General features: G+C 53.5%; 7 protein-coding genes across 7 annotated transcripts; 4 read left to right on the top strand and 3 right to left on the bottom strand.

Moving 5' to 3' along the window:
• Window positions 1–1,141: 1,141 nt before the first annotated feature.
• On the top strand, window positions 1,142–3,361 carry B0H65DRAFT_520542 (cytochrome P450; the record flags this gene model as incomplete). The annotated part of the gene is made up of 2 exons (XM_062828732.1): window positions 1,142–1,385; window positions 1,479–3,361. Exons 1-2 carry the CDS (start codon window positions 1,262–1,264, stop codon window positions 3,359–3,361), a joined length of 2,007 nt encoding a protein of 668 aa, XP_062685107.1. The 5' UTR covers window positions 1,142–1,261.
• Window positions 3,362–5,435: 2,074 nt separating this feature from the next.
• B0H65DRAFT_556564 (uncharacterized protein) lies at window positions 5,436–8,550 on the top strand (the record flags this gene model as incomplete). The annotated part of the gene is given in 3 exon segments (XM_062830055.1): window positions 5,436–6,868; window positions 6,908–7,916; window positions 7,926–8,550. Coding segments are annotated over 3 exon segments (2,601 nt in total). The 3' UTR covers window positions 8,085–8,550.
• Window positions 8,551–9,676: 1,126 nt separating this feature from the next.
• On the top strand, window positions 9,677–11,389 carry B0H65DRAFT_420707 (uncharacterized protein; the record flags this gene model as incomplete). The annotated part of the gene is made up of 3 exons (XM_062824299.1): window positions 9,677–9,759; window positions 10,224–10,445; window positions 10,507–11,389. 3 exons carry the CDS (start codon window positions 9,677–9,679, stop codon window positions 11,387–11,389), a joined length of 1,188 nt encoding a protein of 395 aa, XP_062685105.1.
• A 709-nt stretch (window positions 11,390–12,098) lies between these two features.
• B0H65DRAFT_556563 (acyl-CoA dehydrogenase/oxidase) lies at window positions 12,099–14,571 on the bottom strand. The gene is made up of 2 exons (XM_062830054.1): window positions 14,251–14,571; window positions 12,099–14,173 (listed from the first exon to the last, which is right to left on the bottom strand). Exons 1-2 carry the CDS (start codon window positions 14,345–14,347, stop codon window positions 12,237–12,239), a joined length of 2,034 nt encoding a protein of 677 aa, XP_062685104.1. The 5' UTR covers window positions 14,348–14,571; the 3' UTR covers window positions 12,099–12,236.
• Window positions 14,572–15,040: 469 nt separating this feature from the next.
• B0H65DRAFT_135637 (isocitrate lyase) lies at window positions 15,041–17,145 on the bottom strand. Its single transcript, XM_062820862.1, has 3 exons — window positions 16,628–17,145; window positions 16,404–16,559; window positions 15,041–16,345 (listed from the first exon to the last, which is right to left on the bottom strand). The coding sequence occupies exons 1-3, from the start codon at window positions 16,856–16,858 to the stop codon at window positions 15,086–15,088; spliced, it is 1,647 nt and encodes a 548-aa protein (XP_062685103.1). The 5' UTR covers window positions 16,859–17,145; the 3' UTR covers window positions 15,041–15,085.
• A 1,916-nt stretch (window positions 17,146–19,061) lies between these two features.
• Window positions 19,062–22,577, bottom strand: B0H65DRAFT_587016 (P-loop containing nucleoside triphosphate hydrolase protein; the record flags this gene model as incomplete). The annotated part of the gene is made up of 1 exon (XM_062830959.1): window positions 19,062–22,577. The coding sequence occupies one exon, from the start codon at window positions 22,575–22,577 to the stop codon at window positions 19,062–19,064; it is 3,516 nt and encodes a 1,171-aa protein (XP_062685102.1).
• A 191-nt stretch (window positions 22,578–22,768) lies between these two features.
• B0H65DRAFT_459094 (uncharacterized protein) lies at window positions 22,769–24,658 on the top strand. Its single transcript, XM_062826440.1, has one exon. It carries the CDS (start codon window positions 23,152–23,154, stop codon window positions 24,403–24,405), a length of 1,254 nt encoding a protein of 417 aa, XP_062685101.1. The 5' UTR covers window positions 22,769–23,151; the 3' UTR covers window positions 24,406–24,658.
• The last annotated feature ends 519 nt before the right edge of the window (window positions 24,659–25,177 follow it).

The following is a 25,177-nucleotide window of genomic DNA, read 5'->3' as shown; positions in this document are numbered from 1 at the left end:
GTACTTCGAAACTGTCGAGTGTCCTTGCTGTTGTCAAGGACAAGACGTTGGAGTGTCGTTGTGTCGAAGCTCGTGATTGGACGATGGGCTATGGGGCAAGATGCGAGCTGCCTGCCGGGAGTACCCTCGTTTCCCGGGCCGCTGACAGTTTTGGCAGCTAAACTTGACACTGTCAAGCGTATTGACACACCAGTGTAAGTTTGAAACTTGTCATTGTTACATACGCGCACCAACGACTGAGCGTAGAGGTAAGTTACAATTCCAAGCTTCTGCAAGATTGACCAGCAACGATTCGATCTTGCACATTATCCGTCCAGTGGAAAGGCGTTGCGAAAAGTCGGAAGCGGCGCGGTTCGTTTCCTCCCGTTCGGAAGAACTGCAAGCCTCTTTTCTCCAACGTTGTTGAATGTTGTTTCTTGGCAGGGGGCGAGAGGGGTTCCGAGTTTCCGACGGTGACCCGCGTTTCACTTTTTTCATTTTCTTGTTTCTTTCCCATGTTCTCTATCTCCAACCTCAACGTTCGATTGGGTATGATTGACGACGAAGCGAATACACTTGCGACGGATAGGGCACCTCATTATTGGTTCAGACTACACAAGATACGGCCAAAGAGCCGCAGCTCCGCGTTCGCTGGGATTGATAGACCGCTGCTGCGACTTTATTTTTGCTTCTTCCATATAATCAGATTATCCTACACCGTTGTCACTATGTAACACAGCCAGCCAGCGGAGGAGATCAGGAGGGTCGAAACCGGAGAGGATACAGGCTCAGGGGCAATAAACATCCGCATCCACGCCTGCCATATTCAATCTCCCAGCTTGCCGTCCATTATCTGTCCCATAGCCGGTGGGTGGCGCAAACCACAGCAATGTCGGGTAGTCCCAAACTTTGAATATTCCCGTGAGTCTAGTCGGTAAACCAAGCAATCGGAATCCAAGAATTGAGCAACAGGACCCAAAAAAGGGAAAGCATCTGTTATACGTAGCTTTCAAAGTTTATATCGAGGTGTCATTTATGCGCTAGTGTCCCGGGACCCGGATCTCCGACTCCCCGCTTGGACCTACCCGGCTAGGCTTGTTGTGATATTGATAGGCGCCATCATATCCCAACTCGCCCGCCCATCCAAATTTCCAACAATAATGGAGGATCTTCACATTTTCTCAAAAAACCACTTTCCCTCCTCAACCTGTTTGATACTGGCTATCAACAATTCTCTCAACCACCGGTAGATTCTCATTGTGTTGTTCCCTGGTAACCAAGCATGAGACTCAACCTCCTCGCCCTCTTCGGGCTCTTCCTGGCCTGGGCGACCTACAAGATCTACGCCGGCTTCAAAACCAACATTGCCAAAGCCCGTAAAGCTGGGTATCCTGTTCTCATTACCCGTAAGTTGTTCTTTCTTCTCCGCTTCTCCCCATCTCATCTCATCTAGACGGACGATACCATACCAAGAAACTAAACATGATGCAACCACAAAGCAATCTACCCCCTCTCCCCCCTCTGGCTCACAACCCGCCACTTTTTTCTGCCTATCCTCACCCGCCTTTTTCCTTCTTGCCTCTACTCCTCCTACATCTTCGTCATGACGCCCGACTGGGAATACCACCCCTCGCCGCGCTCGCACTTTGCCCGTTTAGGCTCCGACACTTTTCTGGTGGCCAGCTGGAACGGCCTGGCTTGCTACACCTCCGACGCGGGCGTCATTTATTCGGTAATGAGCAGGCGGGAGGCGTTCCCCAAGGATACGCGGCAGTATGGGATCCTGGAGATTTTTGGGAGCAATGTGGTTACGACTGAGGGACAGGTCTGGAGGATGCATAGGAAGGTTACCAGCGCGAGTTTTAATGAGCGGAATGCGGGTCATACGTTTAGGGAGGCGGTGAGGCAGACGGGGGGGATGGTTGGGGGGTGGTTTTCTTCTTCTTCTTCTGGTTCTGGTTCTGGTTCTGGTTCTGGTTCGCAAGAGGCGGGAGGGGAAGGGGATGTGGAGATGACGGGCACGATTACGACTCTGGAACACGATACCATGCGCTGGGCGCTGAATATCATTGGGTACGTCGGCTTTGGACTGAAGCTGCTTTGGCCGCACGAGCAGATGCCTAGTGACGTGGATCCGAAGCTGGCCAAGTACGGGAGTTTGCAGCCGCCCAGCGGGTATTCGATGACGTTTGCGGATTCGTTGGCGACGGTTTTGGAGCGGATTGTGGTTTTGCTGCTTATTCCTTCTGCTATCCTCAAGCGGATTCCCTCACGTTGGGGATCGTGGGGATCAAAGTTGCACGAGGCGTGGGAGGCCAAAGTTAACTATACCAAGTACATGAACGCTTTCCTGAAAGAGAAGGTGGAGGATATTCGGGCGGGAGTGCAGGAGAGGGAGGGGATGAATATCATGGGTCAGCTGGTCAGGAGCAAGTATGACCCTTCTTCCTCGGAGAAGAGCGACGGCGCGACGAAGCTGGAGGACAGCGAGATCATGGGCAACGCGTTCATCATGACCCTCGCTGGACACGAGACTACGGCCAATGTCACGCACTTTACGCTGATTGAGCTGGCTATCCACCCCGAAGCGCAGCGCCGAGTTCAACAAGACATTGACGCCATTTTTGGACGGGATTCCGATCCAGAGACGTGGGACTACGAGAAGAGCATCAACGCCTTGCTAGCTAGTTACATCGGTGCCGTGATTAACGAAACCCTGCGACTGATTCCTCCGGTGGTGGTCACGCCCAAGAGAGTGGCGGACACGGATCAGTGGTTGCAGGATGAAGGACAAAAACATCAGATGCCGGCTATGATGCCCGTCATGCCGGTTATATCAGCTGTGCAGAGGAACAAGAGGTATTGGCCTGCTCTTGACAAGACGAAGGGTGGAGACGCGGGTGATCTGGATGAGTGGTTGCCTGATAGGTGGTACTTGCCTTCCATGTCCCAGGGGCAGTCAACCGCGGACGAGAAGGAGGAAAAACAGCAGGAAGAGAACTACGGCGGGTACCAAGGCCTCGATACCTCGCCTACCCTCTTCCGGCCCGTGAGAGGGTCGTTCATCCCCTTCTCTGACGGCGCGCGCTCCTGCCTGGGGAGGAGGATTGCGATGGTGGAGATGGTCGCTGCCATTGCGGTGCTGTTTCAGAAGTACTCGGTTGAGTTGGCGGTGGATGAGTGGGCGAGTGATGAAGAGGTGCAGAAGATGGGTGTGGAGGAACAGAGGGAGGTGTATGCGAAGGCTCAAAAGAAGGCGAACGACACGCTTCATCAGGCTCAGTCGGTGGTGACGCTCAAGTTGACGGGAGGGAGGCATGTGCCGGTGAGGTTTGTGAGGAGGGGGAAGGAGAGGTTTGTGGGGGATGAGGGGTTGTGCTAGGCCTGGCGTTGGAAGGTTTCTATGACGAGGAAAAGTTTAAAGGTGGTGAGGAGAAGGGAGATGGAACGGTGTGACTTGTACAAAGACTTACTTAGACAGTGAAACAACGCGATACGATACGGGCAACTCTATGGTGGTCATCTATCACATATTGAGTTGCTTGAGGCGCAAAAAGGCCCAAAAGGAAAAGAAGCCAAAAGAACACCCCACCAGGGAGTAAACCCTGGACTGCGGAACTTGTGTAATCGTCGGCGTTTGAGTACCTATCCACTCAAGTTAGACTCTAGCTTGAGGACAACGAAAGCAGGAAAAAAAAAGAAACAAAAAAAAGATGTGGACTTACAGCTGGTTCCGGGTTCGAACGCGCAGCGTACATGAGAGCCGGGGGGAGGAGGGAAGGCGGGGGTCGACTGACACACAGGACCGCTGCGCCATCCAACCTACCAGCTTACCACGGAAGTAACTACGCGGGAAGTAATACATATAGCCCATAGGGAGGGGCTCAGTTGCGGGCTGTGCCCTTGTTGAAGAGATGGGATGGAAGAGTTGGGTTCTACTTGGAAGGCACCTCGTAACGTGTCGAGACTTGTTTGAATCATTGGGGAATGACGAAACTAACATCTAAGCCAGACTCCTTCTCCTGAGTCCGGGTCAGCTGTTTACGAGATGAAGTACTACCTAGTGTCTGAAGGCAACTTCCGATATCTTGCGCTCTCAAGAGAAAGTCGATCCCTAGTCGTGTTGTGTGAGGAGGGGGAAGGAAGTCACTTGAGACAAATTGTGTCGTCTTGTGACAGAAGCATAGGTTAAAGATAGTGGACTTGTAGACCACATGGACATCAGAATAGGCAGGAAAGACATTGGGAGGCTCCCAGATTGCTTCAATGACCAGGTTGTAAAACAGGGGACCGGGAAGCGACTTACACGTTTATTGGCAGTCCAAGCCATCTTGGAAGTCGCATACCTCTCTACCGTTGAAACGTGGACAACATCTGGGAAGGAGTGTTTGGGACCTGGATTTGGGAGGTAGCAATAGAACTGATGCATTTTCATGGAAGAGGTCTCTCGGTTTGTGGGCAATCACCTCTTGAACAACCAACCGCTATTCTATTAACTCAACCGCAATCCAGCCACCATCGTCGTCAACTAGCCAAGAGCTTTTGAGTCCTACGCTGACCATGATGAAGTATGGACTGTACAATTCTCAATACTGGTTTGTTTGTTAGTTTGGGTCTTCGGCCATGGGTTGAGAAGTTGAGCAGGGGGCAATTTGGAGCTCTCATTGGCCTCAAACTGGTCTTCGTTTGTAGCGATGGACAATGACCAGGGCCTAATACGCCACAGAAGCCTGTTTTTAATGCCTCTATCCGTCTCCTTCGAGCTCCCGAAGATTGGAAAATATAAGAGGGTAATCCCCTACGGCACCTGTCCGTTTGAAGTCCGAATGCTTTTCCACTTTCAGTGGCTCGAGAGTGGAAATGGGCGTTTTTTGTACCAAACTAAGAAACAAACCAGGGCTGGATTGTAGAAACAAGACGACGGACATGATGGTACGTGTAGTGGAAGCCAAAGGCGTTAGTTTGCCTGGAATAATGGTCTAAGGAGAGCGAGTACTTTCTAGAAGGAAACGTCCAGGATTGTGCCCAAGCGCCCTTTCCGACCACTTGCTCGTTCAACCCTTCTGCGTTTGAAAAACACCGTGAAATATCAGGACACAAAATCCCTACATGCCGACTGGACCAAGGATCCCTTTTCCAATGATTACATTTCCTGGCACTTGTTGCCTTTACATGACCTGCATGGTTACGCAACACTTGCCGCTTCTGCCGGTTTTCACTTACCTGGTAGCCTGCACCTTAAGTAAGATCGGGCACCTGCCGATTTGACGGACCCGTCAACAGTCACCGCCTTTAGTGCCCGAGTGAAGGGCGTTTGGTGTCCCAGTGGAGGGTCTTTGTCAGGACGACCCCACGCACGCATTTTGAGGGTTTGACTTCCAGTCTCTTGATATCTCTTCCACTTACACCATCCAACATTGCAGCAACCTCCTCAGGGAATCGATCACGGACTGAAGATGGCGCAGCCCCCCAGCAAACACGGAACGGGACCGTCGTCCACGGCATCCACAACATCCAGCATGCCCACTGCACCAACGCCGTCCACCACTATATATCGCAACGGACGTGAACGTGGTGCTTTAGGAGCCGAAGCACTGTTGCGAGCAAGAGTCAACGGCCGTCTTAAGACTCCTTCGCAGTCCAGCACCTCCAGTTCTCGCACTCCTCTGGTCCTCACCCCAACTGGTTCGACCGATACTTTTGTAGCATCCCGAACTTCCAAAACTGTGAGCTCAAGAGCAACCACCAATTCCGCAAGCTTCTTGACCCCGACACAGGATGATCTCGAGTCCAACGGTAACGGGCATGCGGTTTCTCGTAGCAGGGCCTCTGTCTCTCCCTTCGGCTCCTCGAGTAGCACTCAGACAAATGTCCGCAAACAAATGCGAGACATCTTGGAGGAGAACGAGCGGTTGCGCACCCAGTTAGATATGCTCACACTCAAGGCCAGCAGCCCGACTTTGACAACACAAGAAGAGGCATGCAGGCTTAGACAGCTCAAGAGCCAGGAGTGTGAGGCGATTTCCAATGCGCCAAGGAGGTCTACGGCAGGGCTGTTCAAGTCTGTTTGTTCGACCGATCTCCTATTTCTCATCGATACCACAGGGTCAATGGGCCCATACATCGAGAGCGCAAAATCCCAAGTCAGGGTTGCTATGGTGGGCTACAAAGACCACCTTGACAACCCAAATATCCAATTCCTGGACTTTACGCAGTCTACCGATGAAGTGCGATCCTTCCTCGACAGCCTAGTCGCCACCGGCGGAGATGACCTTCCCGAAGATGTTCTTGGGGGACTTCAGCAAGCGCTCGATGCGAATTGGAAGCATCAGACGCGAGTCATCATTCACATCGCCGACGCCCCTCCTCACGGCCGTACACTGCACAACCTTGGCGACTGGAGTGATACTTATCCCAACCCAGGAAGCGAGCCTCACAAACTGACTTATCAGCCACTACTCAAGCGAATGATAGGCTCAAAGATCAACTACGTCCTGCTTCGCATCAGATCGTGTACAGACTGGATGGCTCGGGCCTTTCTGGACGAGTACGCCGCCGTTGGGGGCGACTGTATGCTAAGCAAGCAAAACGCTTACTGCGGCAAAGTGAGCAACCCCAGTAAGAAAAACGGGCTTCCGAGCGGCCGCCTGCTGTTTCGAGAGGCCGAGTTGGGCATCACATTCAGCGCACTACAGGATCTCGTCGTGAAGGCCGTCACTACTTCGGCTATTAGCACCGCTACGAGAGCTTTCACTCTCCGTGCAAGCAGTAGAAGAGTGCCGGGAGGGACTAACACCCAGAAATCAAGCTGCGTTGACCTTGGATCCATTCATGAGGATGAAGAGGTCTCCAGCAACCGCCCCAGCATTAAGCTGGAAGAAGGTCCAGCGTAATGGGACAACCTGGAGTGGTTCGACGAGACTCTCAGTGGAGAGGGATTCTCAGTGAACGGTGGCAGTGTCACCGGAATGCCCGGCTGCGCCCCTCTAAAGGGAACAGGTAACACGCTCGACGACCTGATGGAATCTGATGACAACATAACCGTCAGCGTGCTGAAGCTGAATCTTCGCAAGCGCAAGACACCTTTCGCCGAGGGGGCACTGCGCCTGGCCTCATTTGCGCGCACCGAGTCTTCGACGAACCGTTATGTCGTTAAAGAATTCAAGGACGACAACTCCAAGTATGATGACGATGACGACGGCGGCCAAGATTCACGCCGTCGCACTCTTGCCCACCTAGCGGAGGACATGCGCTCTCAAGCTCTTTGCAAGGCCTTCGCGCTCGAATTCAACCTGCTTTTGGGGGACAGCCCGGAACATGCAATCGACTTTGTGGTGACGTCCTGTTTCAAATGTGACAACATGGGCGAGCGCAAGGGCAAGTGCATGTACATCGAGCCTTTCCTCGACGGAAAATACATCAAGTATAACGGCAACGCCGGCTACGCCAACGACGACCCCGAGCTCGCAGAAGACCCATCCAACCTGGCTGCTCAGGCCTTTTCGCATTTTACGTTTGAACGTTCGCATGGCCGGTTCCTCGTCTGCGACCTGCAGGGTGTGGGCAAGATGATGACGGACCCGGCCGTCCACACGCTCGACCCGTACCGGTTTTCGCTGTCTCAGACCAATCTGGGTGCCGAAGGGTTCATGTTTTTCTTCGCTTGGCACGAGCGCAACAAGCTTTGCCGCCAGCTCGGATTGCAGAGCAACGGACAAAGTCTAGTGGATGGTGACGACAAGCCGATGCAGTTCAGAAAACACTGGCGTGGCATAGAAAGGCTCAGCCACGGCATCGGAGATATGGCGGCATTTTGCTGCTCGAACAAGCTGTGCGGGAAAATCTTGAGTCAGGCTCAGGCGGCGACCTCGGAACGTTCAGGTCCGTCTGGATATCACTGGTGCGACGAGTGTTTGCCGCAGTTGGACAAGTTCATGGTGAGGCAGGTTTGCTCTACTTGGGGCGTACCGCACCACGAGTTCGAGGTCTCGAAGTTCTTTTACGAGTCCCAGGGAAAGAATATTCCGCGTTACTGTCCCGACCATGATGTTCGGGAATCCGCGGCGAAGCTTTTCGCCTTTGACCCAGCCTTTAAGGTTCAGTAAAGATGAATGCTGGGGGAGTAGGAGGTAAAGTCGCCGGGGGAAAGGAGGGAAACATAGGAAGTGGCGAAGCATAGGAGGACAAACTGAGCGGTAGGAAGGGCAAGAAAGAAGTGGAGAATATGAAAAATAAGGTCGGAGCAAGACTCACCTCCTCATCCGCCGGCATCTTTCAAGTGTCAACTCCCTATTAGCAGTATCGGGCTCTTACTTTGTCAAGTTCAGACGGCTGTTATGACTCCTCTTGTGGAGAGCAACGCCTTCTCAAGCACCTCGTACTGATTCCATTTATGGCAGATGGAAATAATGAGAATGTAGTCGTTAATAGCATACGTAGAGTAATGTGTAGTTGAATGTTCATTCTCATTGTAAACAAAGTGTTTATTTGGTGCGAAATGGTGTTTTCGATCTCGGACACCAACAGTCGTTCAGGGTTATTTATGTATGGAGGGTTAGGCGTGAAGCGAATGCCCAGGATCCGCAGCATGGCCCAACAGAAAGTTGAGGTTCCCCGCTCTCCACTCTTTCCCGCCCGCCCGTTGGCCCACTCGTCTGGCATTTTGTTGGTGAGTGTCGAACTGATGATTGAAGTTGATGAAACGCGGACGCGTTGAAGAAGTCCTCTATATACTAATAGCAGCTTACCCCCAAAAAAGTGCGGGTAGGGTGTTAGTGCTCTTCGCGGGCGTCCCTATACAGAACCCCGCATGCACTAACATCTAGCTACTGCACGGGCCGTTTTTCCCGCAAATTGTCCGCAAAAAGAATTGTTAGGCCTGACATTTATTGTGCAATTACTGTTAAGGACTGCTTTCAACCCGTACGCGTCGTGCAAAATCTCCTTTCCACTCCAATAAATACTGTGAATCGAACATTACGCCGCGCCCAACATGCCTCCCAGAGCCCCCCGGACCACTGCTCTCCCGCGAGGTGCCCGCGAGGTGCACCGAGAGGAAGAGGTAGTCCGGGCGGCTCTGGGAGGCATATTGGGCGCGGGTGGGTGTACGGACCCTTTGTACGGACACCCCAGAATCCAGCTCTGCACGGGCCACAACCCAAGATCCAGCCTTACACCCTCAGGGAAGGGTCGAGGACAGCTTGCTGGCCTCCCCGAACACTAGTGATAACTCGCAGTGTCACGCATAAAATGAGCAACAAGGCAGGTGATCACCAGAAACACGTTGCACAATGTTTCATTTTCCTGTGGTACCGTAGTGGCAGATAACGTCCGTGCTTTTTCCTCAGCTCAGGGTCGGTTAGCTCAGTTTACAGGGGATCCATCCAACACACGTCACTACCGACAGGGCTCCCGCCCACTCACCGGGCCCTTCCACTGCGGGCCAGCTCTGCTCACCACCCACCCACCCACACCGGCAGCTTCACCCTCCACTGCCTCAAGCTCGGGTATCTCTCCCAAAACAACACCACCATTGTACTCGAGCTTTATCCATTATCGCATCCCACACTTATTCAAAACAAGCGCATTATCATTACCAATACACGCGTGATCGCATCATCAGGGCAACCATTACGACACCATACACCATTGACCAAGTATCACGTTGCGACCCGAGATATCACCACAGACAGCAAACATGTCGGGCACCACAAACAGCTGGCTCGCGAGGCAGCGCAAGTCGGATTTGGTTGAGTTGGCGAAGGAGATCGGTCTCACTGGGTATGTACGCTTCTTGCGTTGTTCGTTTTTGCCATAGCTCGTGGGCTGGCGATGGGTCATGACAATGGTCTTGTTTTGTTTACTTTTCGGTTTCGCTTTGCGCCTCGCGCGCGCGCCCACTCCGCGCAAGGCTGAGCTCTCCTTCCCATGTTATCCCCTCTAACCCTAACCAAGCTTAAGGGAAGCTTCCATGTTCAGTCTCAAGCGAGCAGACATGTCTTGGTGATGGCGTTACTAGTACCGAAAGGCATTCGATGACGCCCTGCCTTGCCGGACCTGCTGTACCTCCCCAGGAACAGACAAGGGCCGGAAGCTCCCCGCGCCTGCGTGCCGCATGCCGCCTCGCGTACCTGGCTCCTTTGTTGACATTCCATCCCGTTTGGGATCCCCAATCACTGCTTGCGCCAACCCTTTGGGCATTCATACAATGCCTTTCATCGGAGCTTTGCTAACAAAACACCCAGCCTTGATGGTCTGAAGAAGAGCGATATCGAACAACAGCTCGACAACTTCCTCTCCCAGAACGCGAACCGTTTCTCCTCCGACTCGCGCTTCACCTCCTACTTCAACAGCCGCGCTCGCCAGTCGCCCATTAAGCGCGAAAGCGATGTGACCCCCAACCGAGCTCCCAGGCGGAGGGCCACCAACAAGGTCGAGGTCGAGATTCCTGCTGCTACCATTGAAGAGTAAGTCTACAGTCTCTACCCAGAAATGACAAAACATCAAACTAACAACCATTCCTCACAGGTCCGACTCCATCCCATCCACCACATCCCCATCCCCCGAGCCCGATTCCAAGCAAGCTCCCGCGCCCTCGGAAGTCCTCCAAGCTGCCGCTCAAGTAACCCAAGACGCTATCGTCTCCACCGCCCAATCCGCCGTCCAGAACGTCCAGAACCCAGGGCATGCGCTCTCCCAACTCAACAACACCTTCTCCACCTCCACCCTTCGCTTGCCCGCCTCCCAAGCCGAGCTCGTGCAAGTCGTCGAGTCCGGCACCGTCGCCGTGCGCAACCGCGTCACGGACCTCTACCAACGCTCCGGCATCCACGAAAAGGCCGAGACCGTCCGCGAGAGCCTGTCCACCGTTAACAGCATCGCCGTCGCCGTCGCCGCCTTCGAGCTCTACTTCCTCCGCAAGGAAGTCATCCCCGACCGCTACGCCTTCACCATCCCCGCCGTCAAGCTTCTCGGAGGCATGCTCGGCTGGGATGAGTACCCCGTCTACGTTCCCGACATGTTCGCTTTGGTGACGGCCGGGTTCTGGATCCCCGCTTTGGTGTGGACTACCACTAGCTTGATCCTCCCTTCATTGTTTGGTTACTTCTTCAACTTGTCGGTGGCGCACTCGAATTCGTTCTCTACCAACTCGGGCCCGACGACTAGGAGACAGAGCAGGGAGTTGAGCAAGCGGGAGCCGGAGTACGCGGTTGATCCGGTCACGTTCTCGATTGTTAAGGCGTTGATTACCTATGTGGTGTATGCCCAGGGCGTGACGCTCGGTGGGTGGTTGGATTCTGATGCCGTCGCGAGGATTAATGGAGCCTTATACAGTGGGTGGAAGGGCGTGTTGGTTGGTGCGGCGGTGACGGGTGTTGCTGGGCTTTATGATGCTGTGCTGAGGAAGTAAGGGGGTAATAGGAGGTTGGTGGTGGCATGGTCGGAATGTGGGAAGTAGCACCCAGTGCTGAGGGAGAGGAGGATGGATAAGAAGAGTGAGTGTCAAACGCTGAGGTATGGGTTGTCTTTGAGGAAGAAACCAACGGACAGACGCCGTGGATAGATGAGGATCTGAAACGGAAATGGTTGGTACATGGTCGGAAAGGGAAAAACGAACGAACGGTACATAACACAACAACACAAACACAAATGGAAAAGAAACGAAAAGGTGGGATGGGTGGTATAAGGTTTTGTATAGGATTTATTTGTCTGGATAGTTAGCGGCGTGTATGGTGGCTTCCTTTAGCTTGTTGGTCATTCCTTCTGATGATGCTTCACGTAGCTAGTTTGCCTTATTTCTTACTGGGATATTTGGTTCGGAAGATATGAATTTGTTTTCTTGTTCAGTTCAACTGCGAGCAATGCTCGCCTTATGTTACTTGTGTTTTCGGGCTTACAATTGGTTTCATTGGTGATCTTGCTGGAGTGAGGAAACCAAACAATCAACTCCTCCAAAGACTGTTCTTGTTTGAACACTTTTCATAGGCGTTTTCTTATGGGTTTTGATGGGTGTTGATATCCTCATATCACATTCCCAAGGTAGTCTGATACTCTCTTTTGCTTCGTTTGCTTGGAGATACCTTGATAGTGCTCAATATCAACATTATTACCTAATCAATGGGTATGTCAACTGGTGACGGATGGATTGAGGTTTTATGTCCATTCATTCATTCCTCATGTTTGACTTGGTGATAAGAAGAAAAATCCTAAGAAGCTGTTTAACGATGCCAACTACATACATCGATCAAGCTCAGACCTCACAACTTTGAAACCCCCGGTACACTCCCACCACCCTCAACAACTCCCTTCGGTCCTCCCTCCCCATAAACAATCGCCAAATCCAGCTCCAGTCCATCTCCCTCCACCTTCACTTCCTCCTCCTCCCCATCACCACCAGAGCCCGGCCCAAACCCATGCTTAGCCATCCACCGCTTCTTCATCCCCTCCACTTCCCTCCCCGGCCTAACCCTCGCATCAACCACCCACAAAACCGCAATCAACACCTCCGCCAACCTATGCGTTAGCCCTCTGGCCTCCGGCAACAACTCCTCCTGTTTTTTGGTCTTTAACTTCTTCTTCAATCCCTCCCAAACTTTCCTAATCCTCTCCCCCTCCTCCTCCTCTTTTTCCTCCTCCTCCTTTCCACTCCCCTCCAACCCAGCCAGTCCAGCTTGAACCAACCACCCCAAAGCCCCCACCCCCTCCTTTTTTATAGTTGGATGCTTCAAAGCCCGAACGGTATCACCAGCCAACACATCCGTCGTGCCCTCCCAGATTGCGCCCACACAGGCGTCCCGGAAGATGCGAGAGAGGTTGAGGTGTTCGGATTCCGAGTTGACCAGGTAGCCTAGCCCGCCGAGGGATTCCATGCAGCCGAAGGTGAGGGGGACGCAAGAGTGGCAGATGAAGGATTTGTGGAGGGAGGAGAGGGTGCGGAGGAGGGGGGATACCAAAGAAGGGGGAGGGGTGAGGGGGTGTTGGGGGGTTCCTGGGGAGCTGGAGGTGGTGGATTGGGATTGGGAACTGGGGGAAGATGGAGAGCGGTGCTCATCCAACCCGAGGATATACAAAGTGTAAAAGGTCAACAACATCAAGCCGTGATACTCTGCCGTCAAGTCGGCCAAAGTGCGCATGTGCAACGGGTGTTTGTAGAGAGGCAGTCGACGGCCTTTCCCCACGCCGGCTTCGCGAACGAGGGCGTACGCCTTGGCAACGCCTATCCCCCTCCCCAAATACCCCATTGAACTCACAGTCGTGTGCACCCTCGTGATATTCAAAATCGTCGAAATCTCCTTGATCCCCTCCCCTTCTTTGCCAATCAACCAACCCCGCATGTTTTTTAGTTCTAACTCCGCCGTCGGCAGTCCCACCGTGCCAAACTTGTTCTTCAGCCGAGAGATGGTGATACCATTGAGTTCCGTCCCGCCCGCGCCGGCGCCGGTGGACGAAACAAGCGCGGGATTCCACCGCCGCATGGGAGCGAAGAAAGCCGACACCCCCATCCCCGGACGCGTCTTGGCGAGGAGGATGGTCATTTGGCTGTCGGTGGCGGAGGAGAACCATTTGAAGCCGGAGATGGACCAGGGTCCCAAGGGGATGTTTTCTTCTTTTGAGGCTAGCGGGACTTCAGCCAAGTCAGAAGGGAAGGGGTCATAGACAGCGACGGTTTCGGTCTGCGAGACGTCCGACCCGCCGGTGCGTTCCGTCATCCACTGTCCCGAAGTCCAGGTGTAAGCTGGGTCGCGGGAGGTGAGGTGGTCGTAGGCGTTTTGGAACACCCTTTTTTCTGTCTCGGACAGTTTCCCCGCCAATTTGGGAGTGGTCAAGTGCCGCTGCAGCAAGCGGGCGGCACCATCTTGCATTGCGGCTGGACATAAAGTGTTGGCGCACGAGGCTTCCCAGAGGTGGCAGCGGATGAACTGGATCAGCCTCGAGTAAGGACCACTGGAAGGGGTGTCGTAGTTGATGGCCACGACGCCGTTGGCAAAGCCGAACTCTTGTAGCTTGCGCCAGCCTTCGGTCACGATGAGTTCCTGTTTTGGGCGGCCGAAGGCGTCGCGGCCCGAGCCGCGCAGGTAGGGGGTGTTGCGCTCCGAGTCGGTGATCCAGTCGAAGATTTGCTGGGTGAGGACGGCGTCGCCTAGGCGCGAGATCTCGGGGGAGACATTCTCGAGGAGGGATGGGGGGAGGTAGACTGTGATTGGGGTGTTAGATGGTGGTCTGGTCTGGTTTGAGGAATGAGTGAGGTGAGGTGAAGGGGGTGAAACGTACGGTTGGCTATCCGCTGGAGACTGACATCTTCGTGGAATTGGTTCTTGATGATGGGTTGTTGCTGGATGAAGCCAGTGTTTGCACTTGAGGGTTCCATTTTGGCGGTGATGACTGAGTGAACTCGTCAAGCTGGTTCAACCTCAAGATGAGTTCATGAGGAAGTTATGATAGTGACCGAGCTAGATGCTAGCTCAGGCCGAAGTGGTGCAGAGTACCTGAGTGGCCTGCCCTTGTGCATCGTTTGGGGTGTTCTAGGCTCGTGACAGAAGCCGAGGTTCGTGAGTTTAAGCATGTTCCCCTTTGGTGATGGTCCCCTCTTACACCCCTGGCCCCTTCCTCCTCCAATGAAAGACCTGGGGAAGCGAAGGGACAACGCGGGGTGCCAAGCCTGGGGATTTGGGGAAGTTGTCAAATTTTAGTTTCACGTGGTTGACGATGGTCTTTTCTATGACGCTTTCAGAAAAGATAGAAGAGTCTCATCGAGACTCCGAAGAGTGAAGACGAAAGAATTCACATCACGACCTGATCAAGAGGCAAAAGGTTTGGTCAAAGTATTGGATTTTGCCAAACAGGAATCACAACAATATAAACAAAGCCTCAGCGTAACGCCATCAAGGTCATCACACGGGGCATACCCTATCCAAAAGATACAGCGCAGAAAGTTTTGGTATTTCCGCTCCCATATGCGATCCGTTTGTCCTGTCATGTCCTGTTTGATATCCAGAAAAAGGAAAAAAAAAAAATAGACCGCCAAAAAAAAATCGAGAATAATGAAGAAACCCCAGAAATGATAACTCCCAGATCATGACACCATCACTCTTATCACATCACACATCTAGTGGAACTGGTCCTCAGTGACACCCTTGCCCATCGCCGCTGTGGAGCTGACACCACCGGTGACCATCTTCAGCATCTCATCCACGTACGTCGCGCCCGACCACTTCTGGTGCTTGACGACATCGACGCCGGTCTCGATCTCGGGCTCCTGGACGAGCTCGCCGTAGGCGCGCATGCCGATCTTGCTGTACGCCTTGGCGAACTGGTCGCTGATGAGCGCGGTGGTGTGCAGACCCGCAAGGGTGATGAACTGCCAGCAGTAGCCGAGCTGGGCGAGGCGGCGGATGTAGGTCTCCTGCTCGTCGCGGGGCATGGCGGTCTTCCAGTTGAAGGAAGGGGAGAGGTTGTAGGCGAGCTTCTGCTCGGGCCAGACGGCGTGCACGCCCTTGGCGAACTCCTCGGCCTGAGCGTAGTCGGGGAGCTTGGACTCCATCCAGATGGCGTCGCAGTAGGGGGCGTAGGAGATGGCGCGGTTGATGGAGCAGTCGCAGCCACCCTTGAGGCGGTAGTAACCCTCGCGGGTACGGGCGGAGTCCCAGTCGAAGAAGATCTCCTGGCCCAGGAGCTGGCGGGCGATGGCGCGGGCCTCGCGGTTGGAGATCTGCTTGCCCTTGACGGCGGCCTGGTACTTGGCGGCAAGGTCCTTGGCGTTGGAGAAGTTGCCCTTGGCGATGACGTCAAGGACGGCCTCGTCGAAGCGCTTGAGGTTGGCCTTAGCGAGCCAGTCGTCCTCGATGGCCTGGAGCTGGGCACCGTTCTTGCCTTCGGCCTCAGCCTTCATCATGAGGTCAGCGAGGGGCTCGAGGTCGGGGTTGGTGCAGCCGAGGATGAAAGCGTGGTCGCGGGGGTCGATAGTGGTGGTGATGAGGGTGGCGGCCTCGGCATCGGTACGGGCAATGCAGAGGAGGTCGGAGCCCATGATATCAGCCTGGGCACGGATGGCAACGAGGCGGTTGATGTGCTCCTGGATGGGGACGAGGACCTTGCCGGCCATGTGGCCGCACTTCTTGGTACCAGGGGCCTGGTCCTCAATGTGAATACCGGCAGCACCCTTCTCAATGAAGAGCTTGGTGAGCTTCATGACGGCGGTAAGACCACCGTGACCGGTATCGGCATCGGCAACGATGGGGCGGAGGTAGTCAATGTTGGCGAGCTTCTCGCGCTGGCACTTGGGCACGGAGAGACGCTCCTGGCGCTGCTTGCGGTCGTGGAAGAGCTGGGCCATGAAGAGGTGGCCAACCTTGTTGGGGACGGTGGTCTAGATTCGGATATCAGTATGGTAGGACTCAATGGCTCATTTTCACTGAAAAACTCACGTAGGGGTAGTCAGCAAGATCCGGGCCGGGCTCGTCAGCAGAGGAGGCGGTCGAGGATGATTGCCAGCCGGAAACGTAAACGGTATCGAGGTACTTGGCCATCTGAGTCACCATGGTAGGCTCCAAGCAGCCGTATGTGTAAGAGGCATCGCGCTTCTGTTGTAGAGTGAGATTGTCAGTGGGGTTGTTCCCCTCAAGTCTTCCAATGGCATGTGGTTACTAACAGCGAAGCGGTCCTCGAGGATCTTCCAAAGCTTCTTCGCTTGGGCATTGCTGGCATACTCGATCTTGAGGTTTCCACGCTTGGAGACGATCTGCTCAGCGGTGAAAGGGCGCTTGGTTTGCCTCCAGCGCGAGTCGCTCCACCACTTCTTGACCTCCTCGACCTCCTTGGCGAAAAGCTCGTCCTCGAGAGCGGCATCCACGGCGGGGTTGACCATGTTGTTGGCAGCCATTTTGGGCGGTTGTGGTGTGAAAAACGTTAAAAGGGTATAATAAGGATTAAAACGCGAGACAACACAACTGTAGTGTGTGTAGCAGATGTCGTGGATATCTAGTACCTAGCACTCAAAGCAAGGACGGTAAAAGGATGATGTCGTGGGGATGGGTAAGAGTTCAAGGTGGTGTTGACTTGAAACTCGGAGTCGGTGATGTGATACAGAATAGTAAGAACAAAGAAAGCCGGAGAGGAAAAGGAATTGGGGGGACCAAGTTTCTTAAGAAAGGAACCGAGGAAGTAAGAGCCCCAAACATATGAATCAGGAACAGTCATCTTCCCCAGTCATCCCCATTCCACCTCCATCGATCCCCATGGGTGGATGGATGGAGGCTGTCGGGGACATGGCAACATGGATTGGGGAAGCGAAGATGGGGGAATAGCCGCTAGACCGGTCGCTCCCGATCCATCTCAGAGAACTCTCGGGGTTTCGACTTTTGACGGTCAGTCGAATGCCTGGATATCATTGGCGACCGGACCTCTGGGCGTGTCTGACTCGACATCAGTCTGAAAGAGACCAGCATGCGACAATCCGTGTGGAGCCCGCCCCGCGAGACTGTGGGCGAATATACGGGGGCCCGCGAAGAGCACAGTACGTACAGGCCGAGGGAGATCCATCTCTTAACCCATCTTTGCGCCTTACATGTTGTACCTTGACGAGGTACCTATCCCGAGACTCGCGAATGTTGCCGTGTCGCGTGCTGAGGACGGAGCAGCGTCGAACTGCACAAGCAAGGGCGGGACGGAATCGGGGGACCTTTTCTCAAGTGCCATCCCACCCTTGGCCTCAACTTTCGTCAAGCCGATGATGATGTGACCTCGGACCAGTCAGAAGGCGTCCTGGGACTTGGCCGCATCTGAAAAGAGGAAGAGATGGAGAACCCCCCTTTGGCCGAGCGATGTCTCGTTGCAACCCCACATCTTCCATGCCTACCAACCAACCCAGGTCCCAGCCATACACGCGTGAACCGAATTACCGAATGCCGGGACTTTGTCCATCAACGACGACAACAACTCGTGTGAGCCTATGAGGTGCAATTGGTACAGCACATCCAGGCCAATCTTCAGTACCAAGTGCCAGCTGTTTGGTGACTGTTTTCTGGCAATTGCTCGTCTCTTTACAGCGGTGGTATTGTTGTTGTTATTATTGTTGAGTTGTTGATGTTGATGTTGTGCTGGAGCCCCTCCCCCACAGTACCACCTGTAAATATCTCCACATCTGCCATGTCAACACTCAACACGGGCATAAGGGTCATCTATATGCCCATGCGCATAATCTGTCACTGTCATCTCATAGTGACATGACTACTGGATAGATTCATGAACCATCTTCCTCGGGGCCCCACCCATTTCTTTCCCCAGAAATCTTCGGAGGACGGAGCAAAGCCTCAAAGCCCGAGCCTGGGGAAACAGGAGAACCACACGAAGAAAGCCCCACCACTGGCATGTGAAAGATGCGTCATAGGTAGCCGTAGCGGTACCCATTCCGACCGATTGCCCCCTGATTGGATCGCCCTTTTGACCTCGGTCAACTTTCCAGTGTCCAAGTCAGCTGCCACTCAGCCCACAGTTCGGTACCCCGGACCCCAGGCGAAGCAACCCATGAAAGCTGGGTGTGCCCGTGCTGTTGTCGTCGTGTGTTCCTGATATGGATTTGGTTCGACAACGGGCAGAACGCGCGAAGCCCCTTCATGGAAAAGCGAAAAAAGGAAATGAGAGAGACGTTGAAAGAAGTAACTCCGAGAAGACTGACTGCTACATGCATCACATGCACATGTACGCATTGTCCCATGTGCTCGTGCTTTTGTTGACTGATGCTGGTCTTGTTGTTGTTTTTGTGTAGCACTACCGTTACCGTTCGTAGCCGGACAAAAGGTGCAAAGGTCAAGCCATATGACAGACAATCGACAACACCACGCCGTCGTACCGGCGTTGTATTGTACATTATCGCCAAATCCTACTGGTTGGTGACTGCATGCAAGGAATAGGTAATGAATCAAACGGTTGGAGAAGGATTTACCACCACACCGTTCCGACCAGATCCGCGTCTCGTATATACGCCGTAAATACTCAATAACCAAAACTGTTGTGACTGCAGGGGTATAGTGCCAATGTTGAGACATGTTAGAAACGCCACGCCACGTGAGAACTCTTCAACAAAATCAGAGCTCATCGTCCTCATCCTCGTCATCATACAGGAAAATTGTGGTGACCTTTTTCTGCCCCGCCGCCGCCGCCGCCGTCGTGTTGTCGAACGACGTTCCGGCGCCGATGGTAACCGTCCGTGACTCCTCCTCCGTCTTGACGGCCGCCGATGCACCCGGGTCAACCGGTTTGCTCTCGGGAACAAACGCTTCAGAAACGGTTGTGGCGGTGTCATCAGTTCGCCGTTCCTCAGCCTCAGCCTTCGGCACCGGTGAAGCTGAAGCACCAGCGCGAGGGTTCGTCCGAACCCCGTATCCGAGAGCTCCGGACCCGCGGAGTGGGTCCTCCTCCTCGCCTCTCTCCGCTGCGCCGGCGACCGCTCTTTTCTCGGCGATCTCGCCTCTCGTCACTTCAACTCCGGCATTTGACCTCGACTCACCTAGTATCTCCCCAATCGCGACCGCTTTTTCGAGATCAACAGTCTCATCATCATCATCGGTCTTTCCCATGGTTGACTCATCATTCTCATCATCCTCCGTCTCTTTCTTTGCCTCCATTTTCGCCAATTCCTGCTCCAGTAATTTGACCTCTCGCCTCCTGTAAAAGGTATCCAAGCAATTTCGCCGCTGCTCTTGCGTCCAGCTTTCCACAACCAGCGCAAAGTCGGTCGCGCTCTGAAAGCCAAACTCCCTCGCCATCGAACAAAACTGTCGTCTCCTGACATTCTCGGGCGGGTTGAATTTGTAATGCATCCTAAGCATCTTCTTCGGCGCCGGCCCGTTTAGGTCTTCTTCGTCCTCCTCGTCGTCATCATCATCATCGCTGTTATCTAGGCTGTCTGCGAACAATGCGTTGTTAACGCCTGGGAAGAGCTGACTGTCCGCAACGTTTGCTGCCAGTTCGGCGCGCCGTGATAGTTGCGCCTCGACTTTGCTTGTACCAATGACCTCGGAATTTTCATGCGTGTACTCGACGCCGGCGGAGGCGAGGATGGCGGCAATGGCATCGCTTTTTGGCTTTTTGGACTTGCCAGCTTCAAGCAGTTTGTCCGGCTCCTCTGCGGTGACAAGCTTTGCAAGCGAGCTCATGCCTGTGTCGTCGTCATTTTCCTCGCTCTCCTTTTTGATAAAGTCTAATTCTTCGTCTTCGTCCTTGACAGCCTTTTCCAGGTCGATATCGGTGAGGTTGACACCGGCCTTGGCCTCGGCGATGTTGGTCTTGTTGACGATATCCCTGAGCACGACTTGGTCGGCGTGAAAAGTGAACAAATTCTCTAGCCCAAAGAGCTCGCCCTTCTTGTTCTTGTCCCTCTGGACACCCTTGAAGTAGCGGCGTTCGTTGGAGGCGTTGTAACCAATGTTGGCCTGCTGCTGTTTATAGATCTGCCGAGCGTAGACGATCTCTTCGATGGTACCGGCAGAGACCAACCGGAAGACATCCACGTCTCGGATCTGGCCGATTCGGTATGCACGATCCTGGGCCTGCAAATCGTAAGATGGATTCCAGTGCGGGTCAAAGATTACGACTTTGTTCGCCGACGTGATGTTTAAGCCGACGCCTCCCGCCTTGGTGGAGATGAGGAAAACAAACTGTCGGGGATCCGTATTGAACTCGTCGACGACCCGTTGTCGCTCTTCGTAGCTGAGCGCACCGTCGAGAAAACTGACGTTGTAGCTGGTGTTATGGAAGAGATGCTGCAGGATGCGCAGCAGTCGTACGCTGTGGGAGAAAACAAGCACCTTGTCTCCGCTCTCGTGCCAGAAGCGCAGGAGCTTTCTCAAGATCTTCCATTTTCCGCAGAACTCGGGATTTGCGAGGCTGAGCATGGACTCCCGGTTATTGTAGAGCTCTTTCCACGTGTCTGGAGCGCAGGTCTGGAGCACGTTAAGCTCTGAACGCTGCTTTTCCTTGGGATCGGAAGAGGAAGGGATGAGCAACGTTAAATGATTTGCGATCTTCTGGAGGGTGATGATAGATGGAAAGACGTAGGACTTCCACGAACGACCGTCACTCAGGGTCTTGTAGCAGCAAAACCCTCCAGCTCGCCCAGAGCGACAATCGCATGGATGGTAGGCATTGAGGATAAAAGTAACTCGTTCTCCTTCCAGGAAATTCTCGTAGGCGTCGCGTTGGACGTTTGTCAAGGGGCAGAACACAACCTTGTCGCTCTTCTTGGGAAGTTGATGGGCGATCAGGCTCTTCATGCGCCGGAGGAAGAACTCTGGAAGGAGGTTCTGCACCAGCTTCTTTGCGGTCGTACGGGCAATGCTGAGCTGCTTGAGCGTTGCATCATGGGATTGGCCTGCGGTCAGAGGCTTTGTTATAGACTCATTCCATTCGGCTCTTGTCCCGAAATAGCCCGGGTTCGTCCAGTTCAGGAGTGTCCAAAGCTCCTCATATCTGTTCTGGATCGCGGTACCGGTTAACCCAATGCGGCACATGGCGTTGATTTTATCCATTGCGCGAGTCGTTTCGGACACTGTATTCTTCAAGATGTGGCATTCGTCAGCCACAACACAATCCCACTCGACGGTGTTGACTGCTTCGTGGCAGTTCCTGTACGTGTCGTAGGTAGTGATCATGACCTCAATACGTCCTGCTTTGGCTGCCTGCAGCACATCTTCCCGGTTCGATCCATGATAGACATCGACATGCCACCACCCCCATCGGGTGAGTTCGTTCTTCCAGTTCTGGATAAGGGATCCAGGACAGACAATGATGACCCTCGGATACCAGAGATCGCCAGCTCGTCGCATCTTTCTCATCCTCTTTGCATCACGCTCATCCCCGGTCTTGCCAAATGCTGCCGTAAGAAAGGCAGCCACTTGAACAGTCTTTCCTAGACCCATATCATCGCCGAGAATACAGCCTCGTTGGTAGACGAACTTTTGGTGCAAAAACTTGACGCCCTCCACTTGGTAGTCGCGGAGATATTGTGCGATACATGCGGGGATGGTACCGGCCGAGTACTCGAGCTCGACGTCCTTGTAGGGTCGACACGGCTTGATACCGGAGTTTTCCTCAAACTTTGGACGTTGTTCGGGCCTAGTCCCTATCTCGTCGTCGGAAAAGTAGATGTCGTGGTAGTCTGGTGGTAGCTTCAAGCCGGCATTGCGCAAAAGCTCTCTGTCCTTGTTGAACTTCTTGCGACGCTCCATAAGATAATCAGGGATGAAGGCTTCGGCGTAGTCGGTTTCTTCCTCGTTCTTGACGGTGGGCTGGTTCAACTCGATGATCTCGTCGTCTCTCGCCCTATCTGTCGCAGCAGCCTTCTTTCCTCCCCTGCCCTTCCCCTTCCCTCCTCTGCCTCTACCTCTCCCAGAAGTAGCACGTCGCTTGGCAACGCGCCGTGCCTTGAGCTTCTCGCCATCGTCGGAATCGTCTGACCACTCGACCTTTTCCTCGAAACTGACGCTCAACTTGCGTTTGCCCAACGAGGTAGTAGTGACGCTAGCGCTGCTTTGAGGGCGGACATCTTCGTCGAAGGACAAGGTAGGGTCGTCGTCCGACAGTACTATCGCATTACCGGCCATTGCGCAGGCATGGTATCGATTGGTGATGGTTGGTGATCGCGACGCGTCGTTGCCAGGGTGGAAGTTGGCGACGGAGGGGCAAAATGCAGGGGCCAAGAATCGCGCCTAGAGAGCGTGAGCACGTGTTGGAAGTTAGCTTCCACGCAGCAAGTGAACCCTAACCCTCAAGCGCTTTCAGGAGAGTTCTCTTGTGTCTGTCAGCTTGTTCCGACTAGCACTTATTCTATGTCAGAGAACTACGCCCTGTGATCTATTCATCTTCTACAAAGACATGAAGTTATCATCACCATGGCTTCACAAAGACATCTCTCGCCCTTTTAACACACACACTCAAGGCTCAGTGGAGCTCGGAGCTTGCCGATACCTTACTAACACTAACATCCGACCTCCACCGCTAACAGTACCCGTTGAAACTTGAAAGAACCGCGTCTAAGTCAGAAGAGGAAGCTCAATATGATCGCCTAGCCCGCTATTACGACACCAAAAAGAGCCCGAGACAAGGGTTCAATGGTTGAACGCTCCGGCTAAGATAAACCGAAGGTTCAAACTTTATTCCCACGTTTTTTCGTGTGCGATGATAACGATGATCTGGTGGATCGGTGTTAGAATAGTTGATGTAACGTGGGGTTCTGTTAGTGCAGCCACCTATATCAAGGTGGGGTTCACCTCGACTTCACTTCAGTCCAACAACTCTCTTGCACTACACTTCTTCAACTCACCTTACGACATCACCACATTCTCTACAAGCCGTGAGGAACTCCTATCAGACATCTTACCTCAAATCCTTGACCAAACCCACGAGCCACCACCCACCACCAGCAAAATGGCCTCCGAACCCCAAACCTCCGACGGCCTAACCCCCACCCAACTCTCCTTCTTCCGCGAAAACGGCTACCTCATAATCCCCCGCGCCCTCCCCCCCCAAACCGTCTCCCGCCTCCTCTCCGAAACCCACAAGCTCCTCTCCGACTTCGACCTCACCACGCACCCCCTAACCCGCTTCCGCACCGGCGGCTCCTCCGGCCACGACCACGTCGGTGACGACTACTTCCTGTCCTCGGGCGACAAGATCCGCTTCTTCTTCGAGGAAGACGCCTTCGACGCCTCTGGCAATCTAATCAAACCCAAGGAACAAGCCATCAACAAGATCGGGCATTACCTCCACGGCTTGAACCCTGCGTTTGCCAGTTTGCTGGCTACTTCCCCTAAAGATGATGAGAGGGGGGATGGGGATGGGTGGATAGAAGACCTAAAAGCGCGCCCGGCGGCCGTGGCTCGGGATCTGGGCTTCAAAGACCCGCGGTGTCTGCAGAGCATGGTGATCTGCAAGCAGCCCGAGATCGGCGGGGCGGTGCCTCCTCATCAGGACAGCACGTTTCTGTACACCGACCCGCCTTCGGCGGTGGGGTTCTGGTACGCGTTGGAGGATGCGACGCTGGAGAACGGGTGCTTGAGTTTTTTGCCCGGGTCGCATTTGTGGGCGCCGATTGAGAAGAGGTTGGTGAGAAAGGTGGGCGCGGACGAGGGCACGGAGATGGTGGATAATGGGGGCCCGAGGTTCCCGCCTGGAGAACAGTATGGGGAGGATCAGAAGCCGGAGAGTGTGAAGGGGAGGGAGGAGGAGGAGGCGTATGTGCCTGGGGAGGTGAAGGCGGGCGATTTGGTCCTTATTCATGGCAATATCTTGCATAGGAGTGAGAGGAATTTGAGCCAGAAGGGGAGGATTATCTATACGTTCCATGTTATTGAGGGTGGGGAGGGGAGGGAGTATGATGAGAGGAATTGGTTGCAGCCGCCGCAGGAGGGGTTTACTAGGTTGTATGCTTAGGCATTGGCCGGTGTGTATGAGGATGAAGATGAGTGGAATCAGTTATCTCTCGACCGTCACAATGAATGCAGAAAGATGTCATCAGGCTTTGCTCAAGTAAAATCCGCACGACCTTAGCCTCCAAAGAACCAAATTTGAATCACAGCTTGGTGACTCGAATCGTTCAGCAAGACCGCGTTGTGGATATTGAAAAACATGTCATGTTGTCTGACAAAGTACCAACTGAGCAATTTTGGATAGCATCATTTACTCGTCGCTAAATAGTCACAAAATCAGAGACATTCACGTCAACCGAGTTCTGAAACACTGGAACACCCAAAGTAGTGGGTACCTGATCATCACTGTTTAATTTCCTGCGCTGTTTGGATGATCATGGCTGACCAAGTTGCTGGATCCGTATATGTATAATCTTCCTGGATATTACTCTCAGCCTTGAAACCATGCTTAGCGGATGATCAACTAGCCCGGCTGACTGTTTGGACCAGATCTCATATCAACATCCACTTTCAAAATCACTTGTCATGTTCATGTAACAATCATTGAGCGATCAACAAATCAAGCCGCTGTTTCTCTTTTTGTTGTGGTGGTTCCTAAGCTCGAACTTTCTCTCTGTCGATTGCAGTCATTCCATGACGTGTGCTTGGTGGTATTTGGTATAACATCAAGATGTGTAAAAAGAAAGAAGAGAAGGGAAAAAGTTAAATGGTGAATAGGTCGCAAACGGGTGACAAGAAGTGAAGATAGTGAAAAAGAGATAACAAGGTAACAGCAT

This window comes from Neurospora tetraspora (assembly GCF_033439725.1).
Source record: "Neurospora tetraspora strain CBS 560.94 chromosome Unknown B0H65scaffold_2, whole genome shotgun sequence".
In the NCBI taxonomy this organism is placed as follows: domain Eukaryota; kingdom Fungi; phylum Ascomycota; class Sordariomycetes; order Sordariales; family Sordariaceae; genus Neurospora; species Neurospora tetraspora.
This window is presented reverse-complemented; position numbering and strand designations above follow the sequence as displayed.

Bases quoted from the DNA above. Each gene is read 5' to 3' on its own strand.
- B0H65DRAFT_556563 (XM_062830054.1), bottom strand. From the start codon at position 14,347: ATGGAACCCTCAAGTGCAAACACTGGCTTCATCCAGCAACAACCCATC. The intron at 14,174-14,250 runs GTACGTTTCACC...CCCCAATCACAG, and splicing joins TCTCCAGCGGATAGCCAACC to TCTACCTCCCCCCATCCCTC.
- B0H65DRAFT_135637 (XM_062820862.1), bottom strand. From the start codon at position 16,858: ATGGCTGCCAACAACATGGTCAACCCCGCCGTGGATGCCGCTCTCGAG. The intron at 16,560-16,627 runs GTTAGTAACCAC...ACTCTACAACAG, and splicing joins TCCTCGAGGACCGCTTCGCT to AAGCGCGATGCCTCTTACAC. The intron at 16,346-16,403 runs GTGAGTTTTTCA...ATCCGAATCTAG, and splicing joins ATCTTGCTGACTACCCCTAC to ACCACCGTCCCCAACAAGGT.
- B0H65DRAFT_459094 (XM_062826440.1), top strand. From the start codon at position 23,152: ATGATAACGATGATCTGGTGGATCGGTGTTAGAATAGTTGATGTAACG.